The following is a 23,313-nucleotide window of genomic DNA, read 5'->3' as shown; positions in this document are numbered from 1 at the left end:
TTTTTCTAAAAATACTTCATCAAAAGGTGATTTAGATGCCATAAAATGCATCCTTTTAAAGTGTACAAGTCAATGGATTTTAGTATACTCCCAACATTGTGCAAATATCACCACAATCTAATTTTAAAACACTTCCATCACTCTGAAAAGATATCCTTTGCTTTTTAACAGTCACCAGCCTCTCTCCTTCTCCCTAGCCCCTGGGAACTGGTAATTTACTTTCTGTCTCTACAGATTTGCAAGCAGGGAATTTCCCACTAGATTTAATCATATGTTACCATATTTACCACTTACGTTGCATTCTATTACTTCCTCCATTGCTGTGCCTTTCATCACAAATCCTTTTCATTCTGTTGGAAGACCACTTTTACAATTTCCTTTAGTACCGGTCTTCTGGTGATAAACTCTTTCCATTTTTTTACTAAAAGTGTTTCTTTCACATTTATTAAGATGGTCAAGATCCCTAGAAGCTGGGTTGCAGTTGGTGGGAGTGGTGACCAACTTCCAATCCCTCTTCACTTCTAATGCCATTCTTCAGGGCCCCACTCCTATGTACAGGATGGAATACCAGGGTCCCCACACCTTGTGGGCCCTGCACTCCTTGGAGACTCTTAGTGTTCTCTACTTAGCCTCTCACTCCTCCCCAGCACAGAAGGGGCCCCAAATTTTGGGCTTGTCCTTTCTCTTTCCCTGGCCTGACACTTCTCTATTCTTAATGATCTGATGTTATGAGGCAAATCGTGTTGTTGTTTAATCCGTTTTTCTGTGGATCTTCAGAGGGAAGGTTAATTCGAATGACCTAGTCTCCCCATGACAGGGAGGAAAAGTCCCTTTCACTCGTTCTGGTCCCTGAACCTTCCTATTTTCTCCAGAGTTAGTACTACAAAGACAACAGTTCACTATCGCCTACCTTAGTGACTTACTACAAATGGAGCAAAAGAGATTCATCTTCAACCTTGCAACTTTAAAGGAAAAAAAAACAGATTCCCTTGAAAATCCTAGAAAAAGGCTATCTTTGGAAAAATATGTCTTTATTACAGCTTCCTAGTTTTTTGCGAGTTCATTTTCACCATACGCTCAGCTTCACAAATTTTTTTTAAAATGTTAAGCAGATTGAAAAAGGGGATAAACATAAAATAGGTGGATAACTTTGTGAGTAACCATGGGGAAGTATGAAAATTTGTTTATGAAGTAATCATTAAACACTTAAGCCATGAGATGATGAAGGTTAACGTTTTGGAAAGAAAAGTTATTAAAGTTTCTTTGAGAAGCAACTCGATCCTGGCAGCCAAATTAGAAACAACAGAGCAGCTGCATGACTCATTGGCCAGAATTCCTTACGCATTCTCTGGCACCAGGAATTGAGAAGGTTTATAGTCTCAATCCTGCAACTGCAATGAGGCAAACGTGAGTAAAATAAACTGTGGTTGTCCAGAGTAAATGCAGGTTAGGCTGATAACCACATTCTCATTCAAAGTAAATCAATAAATCAATCAGTAGTCAGGAATTGAAAAGCAGATATTTAATAGTCGCTTAGTAGTAGTTATTCCATGTTACTACAATGGCGAGAAATGGCAGTAGTGAGAAAATTGCTAAGGGAAAAAAGAGAGAAAAATCTTCATCATCACCATCACAATATTTCATCTTAGCTAACGTGTTGAGCACACCTTGCTATGGCACTCTTCAAAGCTCTTGACTTACCTCTTTTAATCTTCACAACTGCCCTCTGGGGTTTGTTCACAGTTTAGAAAACTGGAACCCAGTCTAGCAATGATTGGGAGTGAAAGGCCCAATTCTCTGTACATATCTTGACCAGAAACCATGTAAAGTAAAATAATTCATTCAGGAACTGGTGTGAGTAGTTGGAGAATCAAAATTCTGCTATTATTAGGAAACACAGATTCAATGAAATCTTCTATCCATAAACAATTTATTTTCAATTTGGAGGCAAATATAACACACAAAACCCCTAATATTGGGTTTAGTGGTGATAAATTATAGCTAAAACTGTATTAACTGTCGGGGCCCTTATTTTTGCCTATATTTGTTTAAAATGGCTCTCAGGCATATTTTTCCTAGATTTCTCATATTTTTAGGCATCAATATTCATAGAAATACTCTAATATGGCCATATAATCCTTGTATGGTAATTTTCAATTATCTGGTACAATATTTGCAGAATAGTAAAAATTCTTATAGAAACTTCCTTAAAAGAATCTCAAAGTACAAAAGATGTAATCTTCTTAGTCCTCCTTAAAAATTTATTGGTAATACATTTATTCAAATGGAAGTGATAAAATCTAAAGCTATGAAAACACTTTGTAAGTGCTAGACTTTCATTGATGTGGAAGATGCATTATTATGTTTTAGGACCCATGCCTCCTTGCAGCCATCTTCCACTGGCTCAGGGACTGTAAAGGGGTTTCCACTCACAGGCCAACCTATTAACAGAGAGTGGCAGTCTGGGAGGCAGTGTTGAGAGGGATTTTAAGGTTGCATCTGGAGTTAATGTGCAAAACTATCACAATTGGTTAGTCATGTTTTTTATGCGCACAGAGAGTAAGCGGGTTTATGGCATGTTGTATGGGTTTGCTATCACTGTCACTCCTGATAGCACCTTTTGGGAGCTGTTATCTGAATTTTGGGCCAAGTATGAAGGGAAAAGATTAACATTTGAATGTTTCCATAAATACAAGTAGGTAGCAATGACAGCATTGTCAGGTAACTCCTTTTCTTGGAAGTAGGTGTAATGCTAATTGTCTGAAAAAAAGTTGTCAGATGAATAAAACTCTTAAACTACATAACGGAGAAAGAATGAAATCACTGAGCAAATGTGAGATGAAAGAGACAGAGGATGTGAAAGAAACTGTGAAGCCAGAATCTGCTTCTACTTTGTCTTCTGTCTAACTGGAAAGGCCACAATATTCAGCTCTTATCCAAGATGTGCAAAAACTTAAAATTATTTAAAAACAACAATGGCTACAACAACAAAAACCTGGCTGCCTCATTTACAGTAACATGGCCAAAAAGAAAATCTAAAAGACATTTTAGAAGAAATTTTTGTAAGCTACTGCGGAGCCTGAAAAGATTCATTCGTATTCCTTTACATTAACTCACACATGGAAAAATAGTCCAAGAAATAAGACTTAGCAGCACAGCGAGGAAAGATGGGAGATTGTAATTTCTCAAGAGAAATTATCTGTCTCTAGATATAATCTTTATTTCTCAGCAAAGAAAAACTTGCATGGTAGATTTCCCAACTTCTTTAATAACATAAGATGCAAGCCATGTCATTGACTTATGGCAAGTATTTTATTAGGTCCTGGGTGCCCTGAGCCCATTAATTTTGGCTGCCCCAAGGCCATTGTTTGCCAGGAGTATTTAAACTAGCTGGAGAGAATTATATGAATAGGATTGCCTGTCAAAACCGGCCTGGCTTCATGGGTGTGCAACTTTTGTAGTCATACAGAACCCTGTACTTAGATGAACTCAGTGTATAGAAGGATTTCACTTTTGGTTTGATGTGCCACTGTCGCCATCCTGAAATTCTTAATAACTTTAGAACAAAGGGTCCTTCATTTTCATTTTACATTGGGCCCTACAATTTATGTAGCTAAACCTGCTAAGAATTGGGGTTGGGGCACAGTGGACCTCAACACCATCAATGAGGTGGTGAATTCCTCAACAAAATCATTTTTGTAATTCAATACAATGCAAGTAAGTATGACCATTAAATAGAACACATTAAAACAAAGTATTACTGTACAATATGGGAGAGAAAATACTTAATACTGATGACTGTAATAAATATTTTATGTAAACTAACCAGAATTTTACACTTTCCTCATTATTTGTTCTCTTTTCTAAAACAGCCATCAATATTGAGCTTCATCATCTACAAACTAGCAATCACGTGTGAGTTCTTGATGTTAACTCCCCAGCAGTTCTCCTGCAGTGGCTCTAGGTTTTTGAGGGCTTGCTACTTACTTACATGTTTTTTGGTTTTATTTGTTTGCTTTTGGAGTCTTTTCCTGAAACTTTAAATAGAAGAAAAAAGAGAGCTTAACATAACATTTTTAAAGGTACCTATTGCTCTTCTTGTATTCTTCTTGAGGGGTACCTGAGCGTGTGTAGCGTGCATGTGGTATGCATGTGGTAGCATGTAGTATTCATGTTCATGAATGTTGCACACATGTTGCATGCATGCAGCATGCATGTTCTGGCAAGTCACATGCATGATGTAGAACCATGGTATGCATATTGTCTGCGTGCCTACTCATGAACACATGCTGTACACAAGTACTATGCATGTTGTACAAATGTTGCACACACTTCGTAGAATGTGGCATGTACATATGCATGTTGCACGCATGTTATGCACAAGTAGTGTGCATGTTGAATGCATACTAAATGTGTGTAGCATGAATGCTGTATACATGTAGCTTGCATGTAGAATAAATGTTCCATGCATGTGCCATGCATGTTCTAGTGTGTAGCAGCTTATTGCAAGTATGAAGTAAACATGTTACACACATGTAGCCTGCATATTGTAGCATGCAGTGCACATATTTCAAGAATGTAGTACATATGTTGCATGCATGATGCTTGCATATTGTAGCATGTAGTGCACAAGTTACAAGCATGTAGATTGCATGTGGCACGCAGTGTGCAGGTATCACGAATACAGCAAACATGCTGTGCACATGTCACTACATGTATGTCAGGGCATGCATCACGCATGTTGCAAAGTGCACATGTTGCAGTGTGTATTGTGCATGCTGCATGCATGTTTCGTGCATGTAGCTTGCATGTTGCAGTATGCAGCATGTTAAAAGCACGTAGGTTCCATGTGACATATAGTGCGCATATTGCAATCATGTAGCTTGCATGTTGTGGCATGCAACACCCATGTTCTACTTGTGCAGCAGGGAGGACGCACACATGCAGAAAACATGTTCTACGCATGTGGCATGCATGTCACATGCATGCAGCTTGCATGCTTTACCATGTAGTGCACATGTTACAAGCATGTAGTACGCATGTTGTGGCATGCAGCACACATGTTACAGCCATGCTACAAGAATGTAGTACGCATGTAGCTTGCACGCTGTAGCAAGTAGTGTGCAAGTTACAAGCATATAGCTTGGATGCTGTGGCATGCAGTGTGCATTTATTATTAATGTAGCATGCATGCCGTGCGGATGTCACAGCATGTAATATGCATGCTGCACACATGTTATACACGTTACAGCGTGTAATGCGCGTGTTGCATGCATGCATGCTTCACGCATGTTTCAACATGTAGCTTGCATGTTGTAGTATGCAGTGCACGTTACAGGCATATAGATTGCATGTTGTGGCATGTTGCGGGCATGTGGCTTGCATGTTGTGGCATATTGCGAGCACACAGCTTGCATGTGGCGTGAAGTGCACATGTACCACATGTGTAGCATGTAAGCTCAATGCATGTATGATACAGGCCCTACGCATGTGGCAACGTGTGTCATGCATGTAGCTTGCATGCTGCAGCATGCAGTAAGCCTGTTATAAGGCTGTAGTGTGCATACTGCATGCATGTAGATTGCATGTTGTAGCATGTACTGTGCATTTCACAAAATACAGTGGGCATGTTCTATGTAATACAGTGGGCATGTTCTATGTGTGTAGCATGCATGCTCCAAAGAATGTAGAATGCATGTTCTAAACATGCAGTAGGCATGTAGCTTGCATGTTGTAGCATGCAGAAAGCATGTAGAATAGTGCTCTATGTATGTTGTGCATGTGACTTACATGTTGTGGCATGTGGTTTGCATGCTCTACACAGGCCACGACTTGTAGCATACCCATTGTGCCCTACTTGCATCATGTAATGTGCATGCTGCATGCATGTCTCACCCATGTATCGCATGTAATATGCATGTTTGCGCGTGTTGCAGCATGTAATGTGCATGCTGCATGCATGCTTCACACATGTTGCAGCATGTTCTGTGTGTGCTGTGAACATGCACACACGCTGCATGCATGGTATATATGCATGTAGCATGAATGTTTTACACATGCTGTACACACGTTGTATGCATGTTCTATGCATCAGGCTTGTATGCTGTACACATGTTCGCATGTTTTGCACATGTGGCTTGCTTGTTTTATGCCTGTTGCATGCATGTTGTGCACATATAGCATGTCAGTTCTACACATGTAGCTTGTTTGTTGTATGCACGTTTTGCACCAGCAGGGATGTTGTGTGCATATTGTATCATGTAGTTTTCATGTTGCACACACAGGCATATATGCTTTACGCATGCAGTGAGCATACTGTTATGTTGTAAGCATGTACGTGTGTGGTATGCATGCTGTGAGCATGTTGTTCACATGTAGCATGTTGTATGTGTGTTCTGTGCATGTTACAAATGTACACACGTTCTGCACATGTATCATGCATGTTCTAAGCATGAGGTGTGCTTGTTGTTCCCATGTTATATGCATGTAGTATGCATTTTGCACGCAAATTGTAGCATGTTTTTCGAATGTAGGACTTATGTTTGACACATTTTGCATGCATGTACTATGGATGCTCTACGCATGCAGCGTTCATGTAGTTGCATGCATGATGCATGCTGGTAACACACATGTATCCTGTGTGGTATGCATGTAGCCTGCATGTAATATTCATGCATCCAAGTTGTGCTCATGTTGTGTGCATGTTGAATATATGTTGTGCGCATGTAGCATGAATGTTGCACATATGTTGTACACGTGTAGCATATATGTGCGCATGTGGCATGCATGCATTAGGCATGTTGCATGCATGTTGTGCACGTGTCTTGCATGTTGTGTGCATGTAGTATGCATGCTCTCTGTATGCATGTTGTGTGCATGCATTATTTATGTTATGTGCATGTAGTTGCCTGTTGTATGCATGCAGCAATCATGCTTTATGCATATAGCATGTATGTTGTGTGCATGCTGCACACTTGTACGGATGTAGTGTGAATGTGGTGCTCATATAGCATGTATGTAGCATGTATGTTGAAAGCATGTGCACATGTGGCATGCATGTAGCATGCATGCATGCATTATAGATGCATTTAGTGTGCATGTTTCATGTAGTATGCATGTAGCATGCATATATTTTGGGCGCATGTTGTGTGCATGTTGAATATATGTTTACGCATGCATCCTGAATGTTTTACGAATGTACACATGTAGCATGGATGTTGTTCCCATGTGGTATGCATGCATTAAGCATGTAGCATGCATGTTGTGTGCATGTAGCATGCATGTTGTACGCATGTTGTACACATGTCTGCATGCAGCATGTCTGTTTTGCGCATGTATGCATATAGTGTGAATGTATATATGTAGCATGCATGTTGAGCACATGTACACATGTAGTATGGAAGTTCTGCACATGTAGCCTACGTGTAGTATGCATGTAACGTGTGAGGTATACATGTAGCATGTATGAGGTATGCATGCATACATGTTGTATGAATGTTGTATGCTTGTTGTATATATGTGCCATGTTGATTTGCTGCACTCGTCAACCCATCACCTAGGTTTTAAGCAACACATGCATTAGGTATTTGTCCTACAGCTATCTCTTCCCTTGCCCCCACCCCCTGACAGGCCCTGGTGTGTTGTGTTCCCCTCCCTGTGTCCATGTGTTCTCATTGTTCAACTCCCACTTATGAGTGAGAATATGCGGTGTTTGGCTTTCTGTTCCTGTGTTAGTTTGCTGACATTGATGGTTTCCAGCTTCATCCATGTCCCTGAAAAAGACAAGAATTCATTCTTTTTTATGACTGCATAGCATTCCATGATGTATATGTGCCACATTTTCTATATCCAGTCTATCATTGATGAGCATTTGGGTTGGTTCCAAGTCTTTGTAAATAGTGCTACAATAAATATATTTACTTATTTATTTATTGAGATGGAGTCTTGCTCTGTCACCCAGTCTGGACTGCAGTGGTGTGATCTCGGCTCACTGCAATCTCCACCTCCCAGGTTCAAGTAATTCTCCTGCCTTAGCCTTCTGAGTTGCAGCTGGGATTACAGGCATCCACCACCACTCCTGGCTAATTTTTCTATTTTTAGTACAGACAGGGTTTCTCCATGTTGGCCAGGCTGGTCTTGAACTCCTGACCATAGTGTTGGGATTATAGGCATGAGCCACCACGCCCAGCTGGCAAAACCGATTTAATTACATATACGTGTGTGAAAGTTCCCAAAGAATCGTGACTCAAGGAGGCAGTTAGAATTGAGGGCTTATATATCATCTTAGGCTAGACAAAGGAAAAGGGATTCACTTCTGGAGCATAGGGAGAATGTGAGGGCAGGGAGGTGAGGGTAGCATGGGGAGTGAGGAGAGGAAATGTATGGTAAATAAGGGTTGTTTAGTATGTTTGTTACACAGATAAGCATCCTGTCCAGTGCTAAGAGTTGTCCCTGGAGTAGTTCTTTTTCGAGCATGAGAGGAGATACCTTTAAAAGTGGAAATTCATGGCCTGCTTTTAGACAGAAAATGGGGGCACTGAGATTTAATTGCCTTCGCCTCAAAACAACCCTGATGCCAAACTGGCATGTTTTGGGGAGGCATATTCTGTTCCTCTTCCTACCTTTAGTCTCTAGTTCCCCAGAAGTCAGAACTAATGCTGTGTGGCTCAAGACTCCCACCATAAACCATAGCATTAGACTGTCCAGTGGCCAAAACTTCTAGGAAAACACACATGCCTATGAGGTAGGACATTCTAGGCAGGGGGCCTAGAGGTGGTCTTCCAATTGCTGAGGCAAAGGTTTGACCTTTATTTCAGTAAGGGTCTTTACTGCATAAATATAATGAGCACACCTCCCATTACTTATCACTCAAATTCAAAATTATAATACAAATAATGACCAAGCATATTTCATTTGATAATGTGCTGGAGTGAACTCACACTGATTCACAAAAATTAATTCTTACATTCTTAGGAATTTTGCAAGCCAGTTGTTAAACACAATTTTATACAAAATTAAGTTATATAAACCATTTCTACAAATTAGATTCAACTGAGTATAATAAATGCTCAAAACTCATCATGTTTTAATTATTTCACCGTTAATATACTCTTGGTCTTATTTATAGCTGCTGTATCTATTTGGTAAAAATGCTGTAGAATAACGTGCTACTATATATCTCTTTCCATCTCTGTGTTCAGTGAGGTCACATTGGTTGCATGAAATCAAACATGGTGAAAATATTTGCACCATGGAAATCAGCAAATGCTATGAATCAGGATTTAAAATAAAATATTCTTTGAATTGGAGAAACATCTCCTTGCTCACTCAACTGTGACCAGCCCAGTTAAGAGTATTTTATAGGCTATGACAACATTGGAATAAATGTCTGATACTTTATTTTGAAATATAAAGTACATCTAGAGCTCTTGATTCAGACGGAATAATTTTCTTAAAATATTTAACTCTTCGGGCCGGGTGCAGTGGCTCACACTGGTAATTGCAGCACTTTGGGAGGCCGAGGCAGGTGGATCACCTGAGGTCAGGAGTTCAAGACCAACATGGTGAAACCCTGTCTCTACTAAAATCAAAAATTAGCTGGGCGTGGTGGTGGGCGCCTGTAATCCCAGCTACTTGGGAGGCTGAGGCAGAAGAATCACTAGAACCTGGGAGGCAGAGGTTGCTGTGAGCTGAGATCGCGCCATTGCACTCCGGCCAGGGCGACAGAGCGAGACTTCATCTCACACACACACACACACAAAAAAGATTAACTCTTCATTCAAATCTGTTTGGTATAAGTCTGACTTTAATTTAAAATGTAAATTTATACAATGGCATTTTAGTGCTTCCTCTGACATTTCCTATAAATTGTAGAGGTTGTATAAAACACTAAAAGTAGCTTTTTGATTCATGTATAATTAAAATGTAAAATAAAATGTATGTTATTAAAATTACATTCAGATGAAAATAGTGTTCTTTTCTATTATACACAATAATTTCTAAGACTATGGATATTAGCTTTGCAATGTTGCAGCAGTTTTGAAAGCCAGAGATTCCACTCTTTGAAGAATTCTGGTAAATCCTTGATATTGATGTGGTTCAGGACATGCTGCCCCAAAATATGACACCTTGACATATTGAATATTTTAAGCCAAAAGAATTCAAGAAATGGCAGGTGCAGGAAGGACTTTCTGATCTTCCTATGAAGCAGGTCATAAGACCTTCATGTGAGAGGTTCCCTTCCTATCTACCGAGGAGATTGTCCTTATTTCCAAAGCTGCAGTGATTCCCAGATAAATATGAACAAACAGGTCTTGCTAAGGTTCCCCCAGTTTACGACTCTTAGTTCATACCCATTTTTATCCTATCATATTTTTCTATGTTTCTTTATTCTTCAGCAAACATAGTTTGAAAACACTCAGGTTTAACTATCTCTTCAGGTGTTCAATTCCTTATGAAGTCTCCTGTGTCATGAAAAACATATACTAAATGAATTTGTATGCATTTCTCTTGTTAATCTGTCTTTTGTTACAGAGATCCAGCCAGGAACCAACAAAGGTAGGAAGAAAAGACAGTTTTCCTCTCCTGCAATACTCTGTATTGCAATGTACCTATGTATACTTTTATCTTGTAGTAATATACTGACAAGTTTATTGCCTGAATGCCAGAAAATGCAAGGTCACAAATAATTTTTGATACTCTTAAATTTTATTACTGTGCAGATGCCACAGAGAGACACTTTAGGGATGGAAGGAAAGACAGTTTACCTCCATGGAGAGTCCCTTTTTCCTCCTGGGGCTGCAGCCGTGCTACCACTGTTGCTTCTGTTGCCACCAGTCTGGGCCCAGGTCTGGGCACAGCCCCGGGCTGCCCAACACCTGCCCTGTCAGGTGTTGGGCCAGCTTCTTAGAGCACACATTGCCTGGTGTACCACGGGCCCATGGGGTGGGGGTAATTTAAATTTTTTTGTTCTTCTTTCTACTTTTCTGTATTTTCTTCAAGAACAGTAGTATTTAAACAACTAGACAACAAAAATTTACGTTTTAATGTAAACTATATTATCATCTCTTTTGTAAACGATATTGTCACCTTTGTAATATTGCATTTGGTCATTTACATAGGTTATATTTGAATAGAGGACATCATTAGGCTGAAAAAAAGCACAGGGGGCAGTGTTAAAATTAAAAGATGATTCAACAATACTTGTTAAAGCATGGTAGACTTTATTGAGGACCATCATGACAGTTATAGGGACCACTGCAATGCGGTCCTTCAGTGGGGAAGAGAGATTGGACTCAACTTCAAATATAGCAAGAACCCCCTACCTTCGATATCTGATCACTCTCTTGCCAAACTGACTTAGTAGTGTTCTTTGCTAAAACTGGATTTTACAAGGAAGTACAATGATGGTGCTAGGAAAAGTTTCAGAAGACTAAAGTTTGGTCAAACAAAGAATTGTTGTTAGCAGTAACTTGAAATTGGTTTTATTACAATACTTTGCCCCTGATTTATTTTTAGTTGTGTCCTAATCTCTTTAAGAAATATGGTCCATCTTAATTTGCATGAGTGACTTAATCTATCTGAGCCTCAGAGAGGTACTTCTACAATAATTCATATTTTATTATAAATTGCTTTTGAGTGGACACAAGGTGTTTCAGGAGGTAGTATTGTGCTAATTATCAATCCTTTAAAAATAACGAGAGGCTAAGTAACAAGAATTAAATCTAATTTCCTTTTGGGCCCCTTTATTAGTCAAGATGGATGTTTTCCACTTTAAGAGAAGCAAGTGGCTTGATGGGCTGGCATATCAATGTAAACCTCTCTCTGACATCAGTACTTCTATACTTTTCCTACAACACAGAGCAGTATTGAATCAGGAGGTGATGGGGCTGTAAAGAAACTAATTATTATTACTATTATTATTATTATTATTAGAGATAGAGTCTCACACTGTCCCCAGGCTGGAATGCAGTGGTGTGATCTCGGCTCACTGCAACCTCCACCTCCCAGATTCAAGCCATTCTCCTGCCTCAGCCTCCCAAGTAGCTGGGACTACAGGTGCGTGCCACCACACCCAGGTTATTTTTGTATTTTTAGTAGAGACAGGGTTTCACCATGTTGGCCAGGATGGTCTCGATCTCCTGACCTGATCTGCCCACGTAGGCCTCCCAAAGTGCTGGGATTACAGGCGTGGGCCACCGTGCCAGGCCCGAAGGAACTAATTTTTAAAAATATTCACTGATCGGTTGTCCTTGAGAAGACTTGAAGCATTTCACTATTTTAAGTCAATCTCAAATTTATCATCTGAGCTACATAGAATAAAGATGCCACTGAACCTAGAGTAAAGATTAGGTAACCAGGAATCCCACTTTCAGGTTTCCTTTATCTCTTCTTTTTATGATCTCTTTGGAATCTCAGCCCCGAGTCCTGCACTACTCTCCGTGGTCATGGAGAACTCTGATACTGTTTCCATCTAAAAAAGAAAACAACTCCGACAAGAAGGGGGTGGCCAGAGCTCTTCCTTGGAAAAGGATGACTTAAGGATAATTTGAGGAAGGAAAAAAGACTTTCTTTCTATAAAAATCTACTATTAGAGGCCATTCTTTTCTTTTCTTTTTTGAGGCAGGGTCTCACTCTGTAGCCCAGGCCAGTCTTGAACTCCTGGCCTCAAGCAACACTCCTGCCTTGGCCTCCCAAAGTGCTGGAATTACAGGTGTGAGCCATTGCACCTGGCCTAGAGTCACTCTTTTGGGTTAAGACATTCTCTCTAGAAAGCCTCTGTTAATTATAGGTAAGGATTGATACATTGACCTATTACCTCAACTATGATTTCAGCAAAGATAATGTCACTATCCCAATCAGCTGTTAACTTAGAAAGCTAGACTTTTGTGGTGTTAACCACACACACATACACATACACAAGCACACACACGAGCAGCTTTAGGTCTTCCAATCCTATACTTAGCACACTGTAGCACAAATAATCTCCTTAATATATTTTTATTAAGTTAATAGGTGAATAGGAAAGGCTGTAGTGCGTTATATGGGGAAATAGACTCAGGTGTGTCTAGATATTAAAGTCTGTATATTAAGGTTACCAAGGGTGAAAGATTTTGATGGAAGAATGAAAACATCCATGTCCAGGATTTCCAGTTTCATTTCTCAGTCACTAATTTCAAGTCACCAAATAAACAAAGTGAAAATGGGTGAAACGTACTTTGAGTTACAATAAGTTTATCTTAATTCATTGACTTTTCAACTGCTCAGATGTCTTAAAATTTTTTAAAAAGTAACTTGTTACAGTAAAGAGCCACACAAATACTCATAGCAGAGGAACAATTTCTGGATTATGTCGGTGAGCTTTTTAAGGATTTGGGGAGGACGAGAATAAAAGGGTGACTTTTTATTTTCAGTTTTTCTATCTGGATGTGTCAAATTCCTGATAACTTCTAACACTCAGCAATAGAAATTTACAAGGTACCTGAAAGAACAAATAGAATTTTCAGACCTGGAGAAATTCTAGTAATCATCACTCTGGGATATATTATTAAAATTAGTATTTTAAAAAAGAAAACAATCTTTCAGAAAGACAGGAAGTTTAGGAGCCAAAGCCAGAGGCCCTAATACAAATCCTCCCCCCCGCCCCACCTCCCCATCCCCCCATCCCCACCTTCTTCGCCGCCCTGTAATGAATTAGCAGGAACAGTTCAAACAGGCCCACAGCCCAGGAAATAATGAGACCCAAGTGATCCAGCTAGATAGAAAGAAAAAGTAGTTTGCTTGGCATCTCCCAAATTATCTTGAGCAAATAATAAAATAAGAAATGTTTCAGAAGCCAATTCGGCTCCCAGGCCCAAACCAAAGCTCGAACCTGGTACTTTTTATAAGTGCGGGCCAAGAAAGGGGCTGTAAAGTTAAAGAGCCGGTGGCGCCTCTGAACACACCCAGGCAGGGCGAGCAGGATGTCCTTGTCCAGGGAGACCCCTTCTCCTGGCTTTGAGGAAGGTGCTCCCCGTCCCCGCGGGTTCCTCCGCCAAGCGGGACGCAGCGCCGGGCGGGTGAGAGAAAGCCCGGGCAGGAAAGCACGGAGCCGGCGACCGGACGCGAGCGCGGGGCGGGTGGAGAGCGTCTCCCCGGGCGCCGCTGCTGTTGTCCCGGGTGCTGAAAAGCCGGGAACTTCCCAGGAAACAGCGGCACTTTTCTCCCTGGAAGGTGGGTGTGGGGGTTCCACACTGCGCACCTGCTAAACCCGCCTGGTTCCCCCGGGAGGGGTCCGCCAGATGTACCCCTTCCAAGCCCCATTGGGGTGAGAAGGATAGCGGCGGGGGCGGGGGCGTGGGGGTGAGCACAACCCGACACCGCAAGTGGGAACCTGGGGTGCCTTTCCCCACAGCTCCCGGGCAGCCGCGCGCCGCGAACCCCGGTCCACCTGCACGCGAGGCGGGCCGGGGGCAGAGGGCGCCGGGCTGTGCGGGGGAACCGGCCGGCGTCCCGGGATTGGGGGGGTGGAAGAGAGAGCGAGCGGGCATGCGCAGTGGGGCGGAGGAGGTGGCGATGGCCGGGGGAGGCGGGGGGACTGCTGTTTATTTGCAGCTGGGCCAACTCCGCGGCGCAGGCGGCGGCGGAGCGCGGGGAGCTCGCGGCGGGTCCAGCTGCCGCAGCACCATGCCCGAGCCCCCCTCCGGGCAGCAGCCGCGCGCCGCCGGGGCCCCGGTAGGGGAGGATGCCAGACGCCCGGGAGAGGCCAGGGCAGCAGCGGCGGCGGCGGCGCGATGGTGGTGACCACCTCTGCCCGAGGCGGCGGCGGGGACCGCACACCCTCCCGGCGGCGGGGCTGCGGGCTCGCGCCGGCCGGGGCCGCGGCGCTGCTGGCCGGGGCAAGCTGCCTGTGCTACGGCCGCTCCCTGCAGGGCGAGTTCGTGCACGACGACGTGTGGGCGATCGTGAACAACCCCGACGTGCGGCCCGGCGCCCCGCTCCGCTGGGGCATCTTCACCAACGACTTCTGGGGCAAGGGCATGGCCGAGAACACCAGCCACAAGTCCTACCGGCCGCTCTGCGTCCTCACCTTCAAGTGAGTCCCTCACCTCGCGCTAGCCGCCGCTGCCTCCTCTACCCTCCGCCCGTCGCTCGGACCGGGAGAAGTTGCGGGACTGACTTGGGGGCATTTCACTTTTGCCGCCCTTTCCCTCCACGCCTCCCTCCTCTCCAGGATGTGCATGGCACTTTGCTCCGGGATCCACTGCCCGGCTAATCTGGGCTCTCGGGGCGGTTCGGGAGGCGCCGGCTGGGGAGTTGGGATCGAGTTTCTCAAGTGTCTGCGCTCTCAGCGGGCTTCTCTCTCAAGGCAGGGCTGGGAGCGGGCTGGTGGAACCGCCTCCGCACCCCATCGCCTGCCGGATCGTGACCAAGTGGGACTAGCGCGGACCCAGAGGGTTCCGGAGGGGTGGCGGTGGTGGCGATGCTTCCAAGTTGAGAATTTCTCGGAGGCTGTTGGGCAGCTTTGCAGATGAGAAGTGTATCAGCCTCTTAAGGGTTTCGTTCAGATGAGACGAGGCGGGAGCCTTGAGCTGACAGGGCTGCGTGGGTTCAGGAGAGGGAGCAGAAGACTCTCCCGAGCCCCCCAGCCCCTGTCTTGCACCCTTGGCTGCTCCCAGAGGCTCTCCAATCTGCCAGACCTCTCTGGATCTAGACTTTAGAAGGTGCAGAGAGAAGTAACGCAGAGCCTAGGCTTCTCCAGGGACCCTGGGGCCCCAGCCGACATAGTTTTTCTTTTACAACCTCGGAGTCATGATTCAGCGTTTCTGGTGTGAATAAGTGTAAAGGGAACCGAGAATATGCCAGGTTTTTGTGGGGTGGAGTATTTTCTTTAATTTGAAAAGAAGCCTAGCTTCTGAGGAAAGAAGAGAAGCGCTCATTTAAGGGAAATGCTATCTTACACAATCAGGAGCTTGGCTCAACCCTTTATAATGTGGCTCAGCATTGAAGCTCATTTTAACGCGCCGGTCAAAACTGTTGAAATAATATTGGTGCGCTTTTATCGGCGTTTTAAGCCTTTTTTCCAACGGGTGTAATAGGAACCCGTGTTTATGGTAATGATTATTTGAGACTGGGTTGGCAGCTTGAAAAGCCTGCTCTGGCTGAGAGGCTTAGGCCTCTTGACAGGTGTCTCTGATGACTCAGAAAAGGAAACCATAGCAATCGGCAACAATTCATGGGCTTCTGACTTACGTCTTCCACTGAAAGTTTAATGTTTTTAAGGAGAGTGAGAAAATTACATATTTGACTTTGAAGAGAATATGTTATAGACATTTGTCCTCTTAGAAAGTTGTTCTCGTTTTCTGAAAGATAACCTCGGCTAAGCTCGTTATTCAGTTTCCCAGATGTTTCTTAAAATCTCCGTGGGACAAATATAAATGTTTCACTTCTAGATTGACCTGCTTTTTCATTTATTACAGTCAGGGTTGTCGGTTAATTTAAGATGTGCAAGTTCACAGCATGAGATGTGCTTGCTATCTTTGTAACAGCCGTGGAGACCATCCTGGTCACAGGTCTGAGTATTTTTCAATTAAAAAGGGGAGAGTCAAATGCCTGTGCCTACTTGCTGGAGAGTAGGGAAGGGTGTTTTCACTTCTTGACTTTCTAGAAGGTTTTCTTCTTTTTTCTCTGTCTTTTCTCCTTTTTTCTTTTTTGAGATGGGATCTCACTGTGTCCTCCAGCCTGGAGTGCAGTGGCACGATTATTGCTCACTGTAGCCTGAAACTCCTGGGCATAAGCAATTCTCCTGCCTCAGCCTCCCAAGTAGCTGGAACTATTGGCACATGCCGTGCACCCAGATATATTTTTAAAATTTTTTTGTAGATATGGGGTCTTTTATGTTGTCTAGGCCGGTGTTGAACTCCTGGGCTAAGTGATCCTTAAGCCTCAGCCTCCCAATATGCTGGGCTTGTGGGCATATTTAGCTACTGTACCTCACCTAAAATGTTTTATTTTTCTTCATAATGGAGACAGCAAGCACCTAAGGGAGGGGTGGAGGGAGTAGACAAAAAAGTAAGACCATTGATCAAGAGGAAAATTGGCTAGGGGTTGACAGAACAAGGGCAAAGGAGAGTTGGGAGATTCAGGAGGAAGAGAGCTGAGGGACTCTTGCGGTAATCATTGATTGTAACAAGCAGCTTGGTATCTAAGAGGCATGGCTTGCTGTATATTCTGTGCTACTGCCTATGAAAGATACACTCTTTTTTTGAGAAGATTGAGTTGCAAATCTAGAAGAGAAACAGCACTAATTGGAAAGAGATAACTGCCTCTTCAGAAAGAGAACGTTAAGTAGTCTTTCTGTCCTCACATGCATTGATTTAAATAAGACTGGACAGTTTTCTTTATAGTCACCTGAGGTGAAACTGCATCTTCTAGTGCGATAGCATGAAGCTGGAGGACATCAGTGATTTTAGAACCATACAATTCTACAGGATGGTACAAGGAAGGACAGAAAACCATATTTATTAACTATTCGCTATGAACCAAGCATTGGCCTAGATACTTCACATAGATTACGTCTTTATGATTTTTATTTTAGATAGTTAGAGAAAACACAATTGAAGGGGCCTTTAAATATGTGCAAACCATTTTAACTGTATCTTAAATTATGCTTGTTTGAGCAAAAGCTTTGAGATTTCAAACCCGTTTTAAAAACTTTTTTTAATATAATTGTGCATTCCCATGCAGTTTTAAATAATAATATAGAGATTCCTTCTACTCTATCCATTTCCCCCAATGGTAACATCCTGTATTATTATGGTATAATATTACAACCAGGAAACTGATATTGATGCAATCTACAGCATTTAGTCAGATTTCACCCATTTTATATGTACTTTTGTGTTTTTTTTTTTATTTTACTAAGTGTGTATTTAGTTCTATGCAGCTTTATCTTATGTGTAGATTTCAGAGATTACCTCCACAGTCAAGATACAGAACAATTCCGTTCCAGGGATCCTCGGTACTTCTTTATTGCAATCATGGACACCTAATCTATAAAAACTGCCTAATCCATAATCCCCTCACCCAAATCCATAACAACCATGAATCTATTCTCCATTTTTATCATTTTGTCATTTTAATACTGTCTATAAATGGAATCACATAGTATGTAACCTATTGAGATTGGCTTCTTGCACTCAGCGTGTCTCTGGATCTTCATTCAGGCTGTTGCATGTATCCATAGTTTGTTCCTTTTTATTGCTGAGTTGTATTCCATTGTATAGATATACCACAGTTTGTATAACCATTCACCTGTTGGGGACATCTGGGTTGTTTCCAACTTTTGGCTATTACAAATAAAGCTGCTATAAAAATTCACTTACGGGTTTTTATGTAAACATAAATTTTTATTTCTCTGGTCTAAATGCCCAGGAGTCCAGTTGCTGGGCCATATGGTGGCTGCATGTTCATATGCTTTATATGAAGCTGCCATACTGTTTTCCAGATGTTCCTAGCTGCAGTGTCTGAGTAATCCAGTTTCTGTGCATTTCTGCCAGCACTTTGTATTGTTGTTGCTGTTTTTTACTGTAGCCATTCTGATAGGTATGTAGCGATATCACACCTATATATGTACCTCATTAATTTACCATTCCCTAATGGGTGAAGCTATTAAACATCTGATATTAAACCAAAGAGTTTGATAAATGTGCCTTTGTGTCTTTTGTCCATTTTTAAGTGTTTTTTTAAATGTTGTGTATTGAAGTTCTTTATATATTCTAGATACATGTACTTTGTCAAGTAAGTGATTGGTAAATATTTTCTCCCACTCTGTAGCTTGTCTTTTTGTCCTCCTCACAGGACCTTTCTCAGTGCAAAACTCCAAACATATTTTTTATTAAAATGTAAGTTGATTTTTGATTCATTGAATGTATCTCACGCATATTGAGAGCTAGAAATTTCCTTAAGAATAAATGTAATTTATAGATGCATAATACTTTTTCCTATAAAGGTGATTGCTTGTATACTAATAAATAATAAAAGTGCTTGCTTAGGTAGTAAAGATACTAATTATATATTTTTTCAAATAAGAAATGAGCTAAAATTTGAAATGAGGAAATGGGTTACAGACCATCTACTTCTACCAGTTTTGAGGGGATGGGACAATGGAATATGAAAGCAGCTTACCAAGATGTAGTGGCTTTGCACTATGTCACTTTAGCTAAGTTGGGACTATGTTTCTTAGAATTGCCTATGCAAGATGATCTGGGTTAGGGCTGACCATAAGAAAAATTTCTGCAAGATCTGGAAGGTGAAAGTGAAGTGGCTGAGATCACATTCAGAAGGTTGGCATAGGTTTTGTTGCTGCCAGGCCTCGTGCAGTTTGTCACAGAAATGTTGGTGAACATGCTGTTGGTTTGCAGCAGCACCCAGGCCCTCAGCTCCTCCAGTGCTCTCTAGATCTCGTCTTTCAGCTACTTGGAATCATGGTGCAGGTGTGTATGCAGCTCTGCAGGAAAGAGTGCCAGTCTTTTTGCAAGCCTCTTGCATTGTTAAAGCCTTAAAGGCAGTGGGAAACAGACATGTATTTTTAGCTCATCCTTGTGGGTTCCATTTTGCCTTTGCTTCCCCCTACTTCAAGTCCATTCACCCTCTCTTCCAGAATGGCCCTGCTGCCCTGCTGGCTTTCAACTTGGATAATAGACACAGAAGCATCACACTTACATAGGCTATTTAACCAGCCCCAGCAATTGTAAAAGGTCAGATCCCCATAGTACATCCCTTCTTCTGAATCACTCATGGTGGCTCTGCTTTTCTAGTCAAACCCTAACTGATACAAATCACCATCTCTTTGTGTTCCTTGAAGTGAATTTAGAATTATAATGAATTTCTGTTTCCAATCAAATCTCAGATTCAGTCTTTTCATAAGATCGTGCCCAAGGGCGTGCAGGAGTATTTTTGGACCATAGTGGTACAGAATCAAAACATCTGTGACTCTGCAGCAGTAACTTTTTTTTTTTTTTGCTTCTTTTTCCTTCCCTGGCCATGACCTGTTTGTAAGCCTGAAATAAAGAGAAATGCATTAAGCTACTCTGTAGATGGTGAATTGACACAGAACCAAACTCTATGATGTCCATAACCCCTCCCTTGAAAAATGGTCCAGAATTGTTTAAAATAAACTTAGCTTTTTAATTTTATCCCCGCCCCTTCTCTTGGGAAGAAGATACCGCTGAATTGTTCGCAGTGCCATTCCATTCAGTAAGCAGGTGGAAGTCTGCTTCAACAAGCAAGAACCGATGATTTTTTAATGATAAAGATGGGGAAACTAAGCAAATTAAAGGACTTTAAACTCCTGATTCTTTCTCTGTGTGTTTAGCCTATTAGATTATATTTGCTATAATGTTTTATTTTATTAAGAGCTTCTGATGGTAATATAAACCATAAGAGTGAAAGTGGGTGGTTTAAAATGTCAGAGCCAAAAAATAGACTATCTTAATATGTGCAGCTGTAGGAATTTGCAGCATTTTAATGTTCGATCTTGAAAGTTTTTTGCAGCAGTTTGCATCTTTTAGTTACGAATAGTATGCCAACCATGAAAATAAGCACTAACTAACCTCCATGCCCACAACCTTAAAGAAATGGTGATATGTTTCTTTTGGTTCTATTCCTTTTCATTCGACTTGGGTGGGATTTCATTTTGACACAGCCTGTTGCCACAAGGCTGATAAGTTTGTTTTCTAAGTCTATCATAGGAGACAAGTGAAGATTCTCTAGGGATGTTTGACTAGATTGTCTAGGATGTTCAGTGACAGAAATAACCAAGGGAAAATGTGATTGGAGGCGAGAAAAATTTTATAAAGAAAAATGAAAAACTGCCTTTGAAAATTTTATGCCACCCTAAGGTTATCTTGGAAGCTCCAAGAGGTGGAGGTTGTGATTATAATCTAGTAGGATATACTTTAGACTACAGTCTGGTAGTGTAGGAGGGATGGAAAGTGAGAGGAATATATTTTTGGACTCATGAGGGTTTTTATAGGTGAGTCCCTGAATGAAGGCTTGGAAGTCACCTTCCGAAGCAGTCTATTATTACCAACCAATGTCTTTTCTATCTTTCTTTGGAGTTACATTCATATTTTTCCTAACTTTGAGTATGTCATCATCTCACTTAAAGAGAGGGGTAAGGAGGTCGGGCACGGTGGCTCATGCCTGTGATTCCAGCACTTTGGGAGACTGAGGTGGGCAGATCACTAGGTCAAGAGATCAAACCCATCCTGGCCAACATGGTGAAACCCCATCTCTACTAAAAATACAAAAATTAGCTGGGCATGGTGGCATGCACCTGTAATCCCAGCTGCTCGGGAGGCTGAGGCAGGACAATTGCTCGAACCTGGGAGGCAGAGGTTTCAGTGAGCCAAGATCGCACCACTGCACTCCAGCCTGGCAACAGAGCGAGACTCTGTTAAAAAAAAAATAAAAAGGCTGGGGGGGTGGGGATAAGGAATACCTGATCATGCCCACACAACGGCAGTGTTTCTTTCCCAAATAATAAGATACAGTTTCTGTTCTATGAAGTCCTGTTTGATCTGACCTCTGGCTACCTCTCTGATCCCTAGTCTACCAATCTCCACCTCATTCTCTCCACCAGCATTCCAGAGCCCTTGTTCTTTGCACAGGCCAAACCCACTGCTACCAAAGGCCTTGCATGTATTGGTGGTTCTTCCTGAATGCTTTTCCCCAGATCTGTGCCGGGCTTATGTGCTTACCACCTTTGGTTTCTGCCTAAATGTCACTTCATCCCAGAGGCCTTCCCTGGTGGCCAGGTGATCTAAAGTAGCAAACACTCCTCTGTGTTTTACCCTTATTTCCTTACCCTGCTTTGCCCTAAATGATGCTGTCTAGCAACATTTTTATTGTTGATTTTTACCTCCCCTCGCTACAGTGTAAACTCCATGAGATTTATCTCTAGCACCTAGAACTAAGCCTGGCTTGCAAAGTAGGGACTCAAGAATTATCACTGAAAGAAGTAATATTATTTGTCAATTAAAAATAAATTAATTTTTTAAAGAATGAATAAATCCTTTTTGTGAATGCTCAAATTTTTCAGGTAAATACTAAGGTAAGGCTACATGATTATAATGTAGAGAAAAAGTCTGCTTGCTTTACTTTTTCACTAATTTACCTTTGTTCTTTCTTTCTCAAAGAGAAAAGTGGAGGCAGACTAGGAATTTCCTTAGATATATACAGAGGATACCAGTGGGTTCTGTTTGCTGAGAGATTCTGAAAGGGATGACTTTGAATTTCTATTGGAACTTGCTGGGACTGTAACTCTATGTAGAGAATGAAGTTCTGTAGCGCTTTTGGACCTTACTCTTCTTAGGTGGCAGGTTGCAGCACAAATGGTTGGTGGATGCTTGCTGCAAAGTTCAAGGTGAGAAACAGCAGCTGTACCTTCAAAACCCAGAATTATAGGGGGTTCTCGCTACACTCCAATCTCAGGGTCCTAAGATTCATCCATGCCTATGCTTTCTATAAGGAATGGCCTTGTTGGATCAAGTGGAGTACAAGGACCTGAAAATATGTTATCAGAGAAACTAACATGACAGTGATTTTTTTCTGGTCTTCGTGCTGGATTCTTGGGAGGAAACTTCTGATCCCTTGGAATTTCCCAAGTGAGAGGAGTTTCTTTATTATTCATGATGGACTCCTGGGATCACACCTAAGTTTATGCTAAGGAGGAGTTGACTCATGGTGGACTCCTAGATGGTTATAGGATGAGGGCTGGCTGTGGTGTAAAGACCAATTATATGATTAGAGGGTTGGGGCTGTGAGGCATGTGATATCACTCCTATATCTCAACCTCCTAGGAGGGAAGAGGGGCTGAAAATTGAATTGTTATGTGATCAGTGATTTCAATCAGTCATGCCTACATACTGGGACCCCCAATAAAAACTTTGGACCTGAAGTTTGCTTGAACTTCCCTGGTAGGTAATCATACCTTGATGTGCTAGGAGGGTGAAACATCCTGAAGAAACAGAACATTTATGCTCAGGACCCTCCTGGACCTTGTCCCATAGGTTTCTTCCTTTGGCTGGTCCTGACTTGTATCCTTTATAAGAAAACTATAGCCATAAGTATAGGGGTTACTCGATTTCTCTGAGTTGTTCTAATGAATGAATGAACCTGAGGTAGTTGTGGGAGGCCCTGATTATGCAGCCAGTTGGTCAGAAGTACTGGTGGCCTGAGGAACTTGTGGCTGATGTCTGAAGTGTGAGGAGTTTTGTGGATGACTTTGCCCTCAACTGGGAGTTTTTGTTCATTCTGGGAAGTTGATGTCAG

The 23,313-nt window shown here is 42.0% G+C and overlaps 1 protein-coding gene across 4 annotated transcripts in view; it reads left to right on the top strand.

Annotated features, from left to right (window-relative positions):
• Positions 1-14,591: 14,591 nt before the first annotated feature.
• TMTC1 (transmembrane O-mannosyltransferase targeting cadherins 1) overlaps positions 14,592-23,313 on the top strand; it is a 281,634-nt gene continuing 272,912 nt past the window's right edge. For all 4 annotated transcript variants that reach the window (XM_063672555.1, XM_054442887.2, XM_054442886.2 and 1 more), the window contains exon 1: positions 14,592-15,073. In XM_063672555.1, the coding sequence (XP_063528625.1) occupies positions 14,772-15,073 (302 nt within the window). In that variant the 5' untranslated portion in view covers positions 14,592-14,771. The remainder of the gene's footprint in view (positions 15,074-23,313) is intronic.

Source organism: Pongo pygmaeus, chromosome 10 (assembly GCF_028885625.2).
Source record: "Pongo pygmaeus isolate AG05252 chromosome 10, NHGRI_mPonPyg2-v2.0_pri, whole genome shotgun sequence".
Lineage (NCBI taxonomy): Eukaryota > Metazoa > Chordata > Mammalia > Primates > Hominidae > Pongo > Pongo pygmaeus.
The sequence above is the reverse complement of the archived record's forward strand: the minus strand, read 5'-3'. Positions and strand labels throughout refer to the sequence as shown.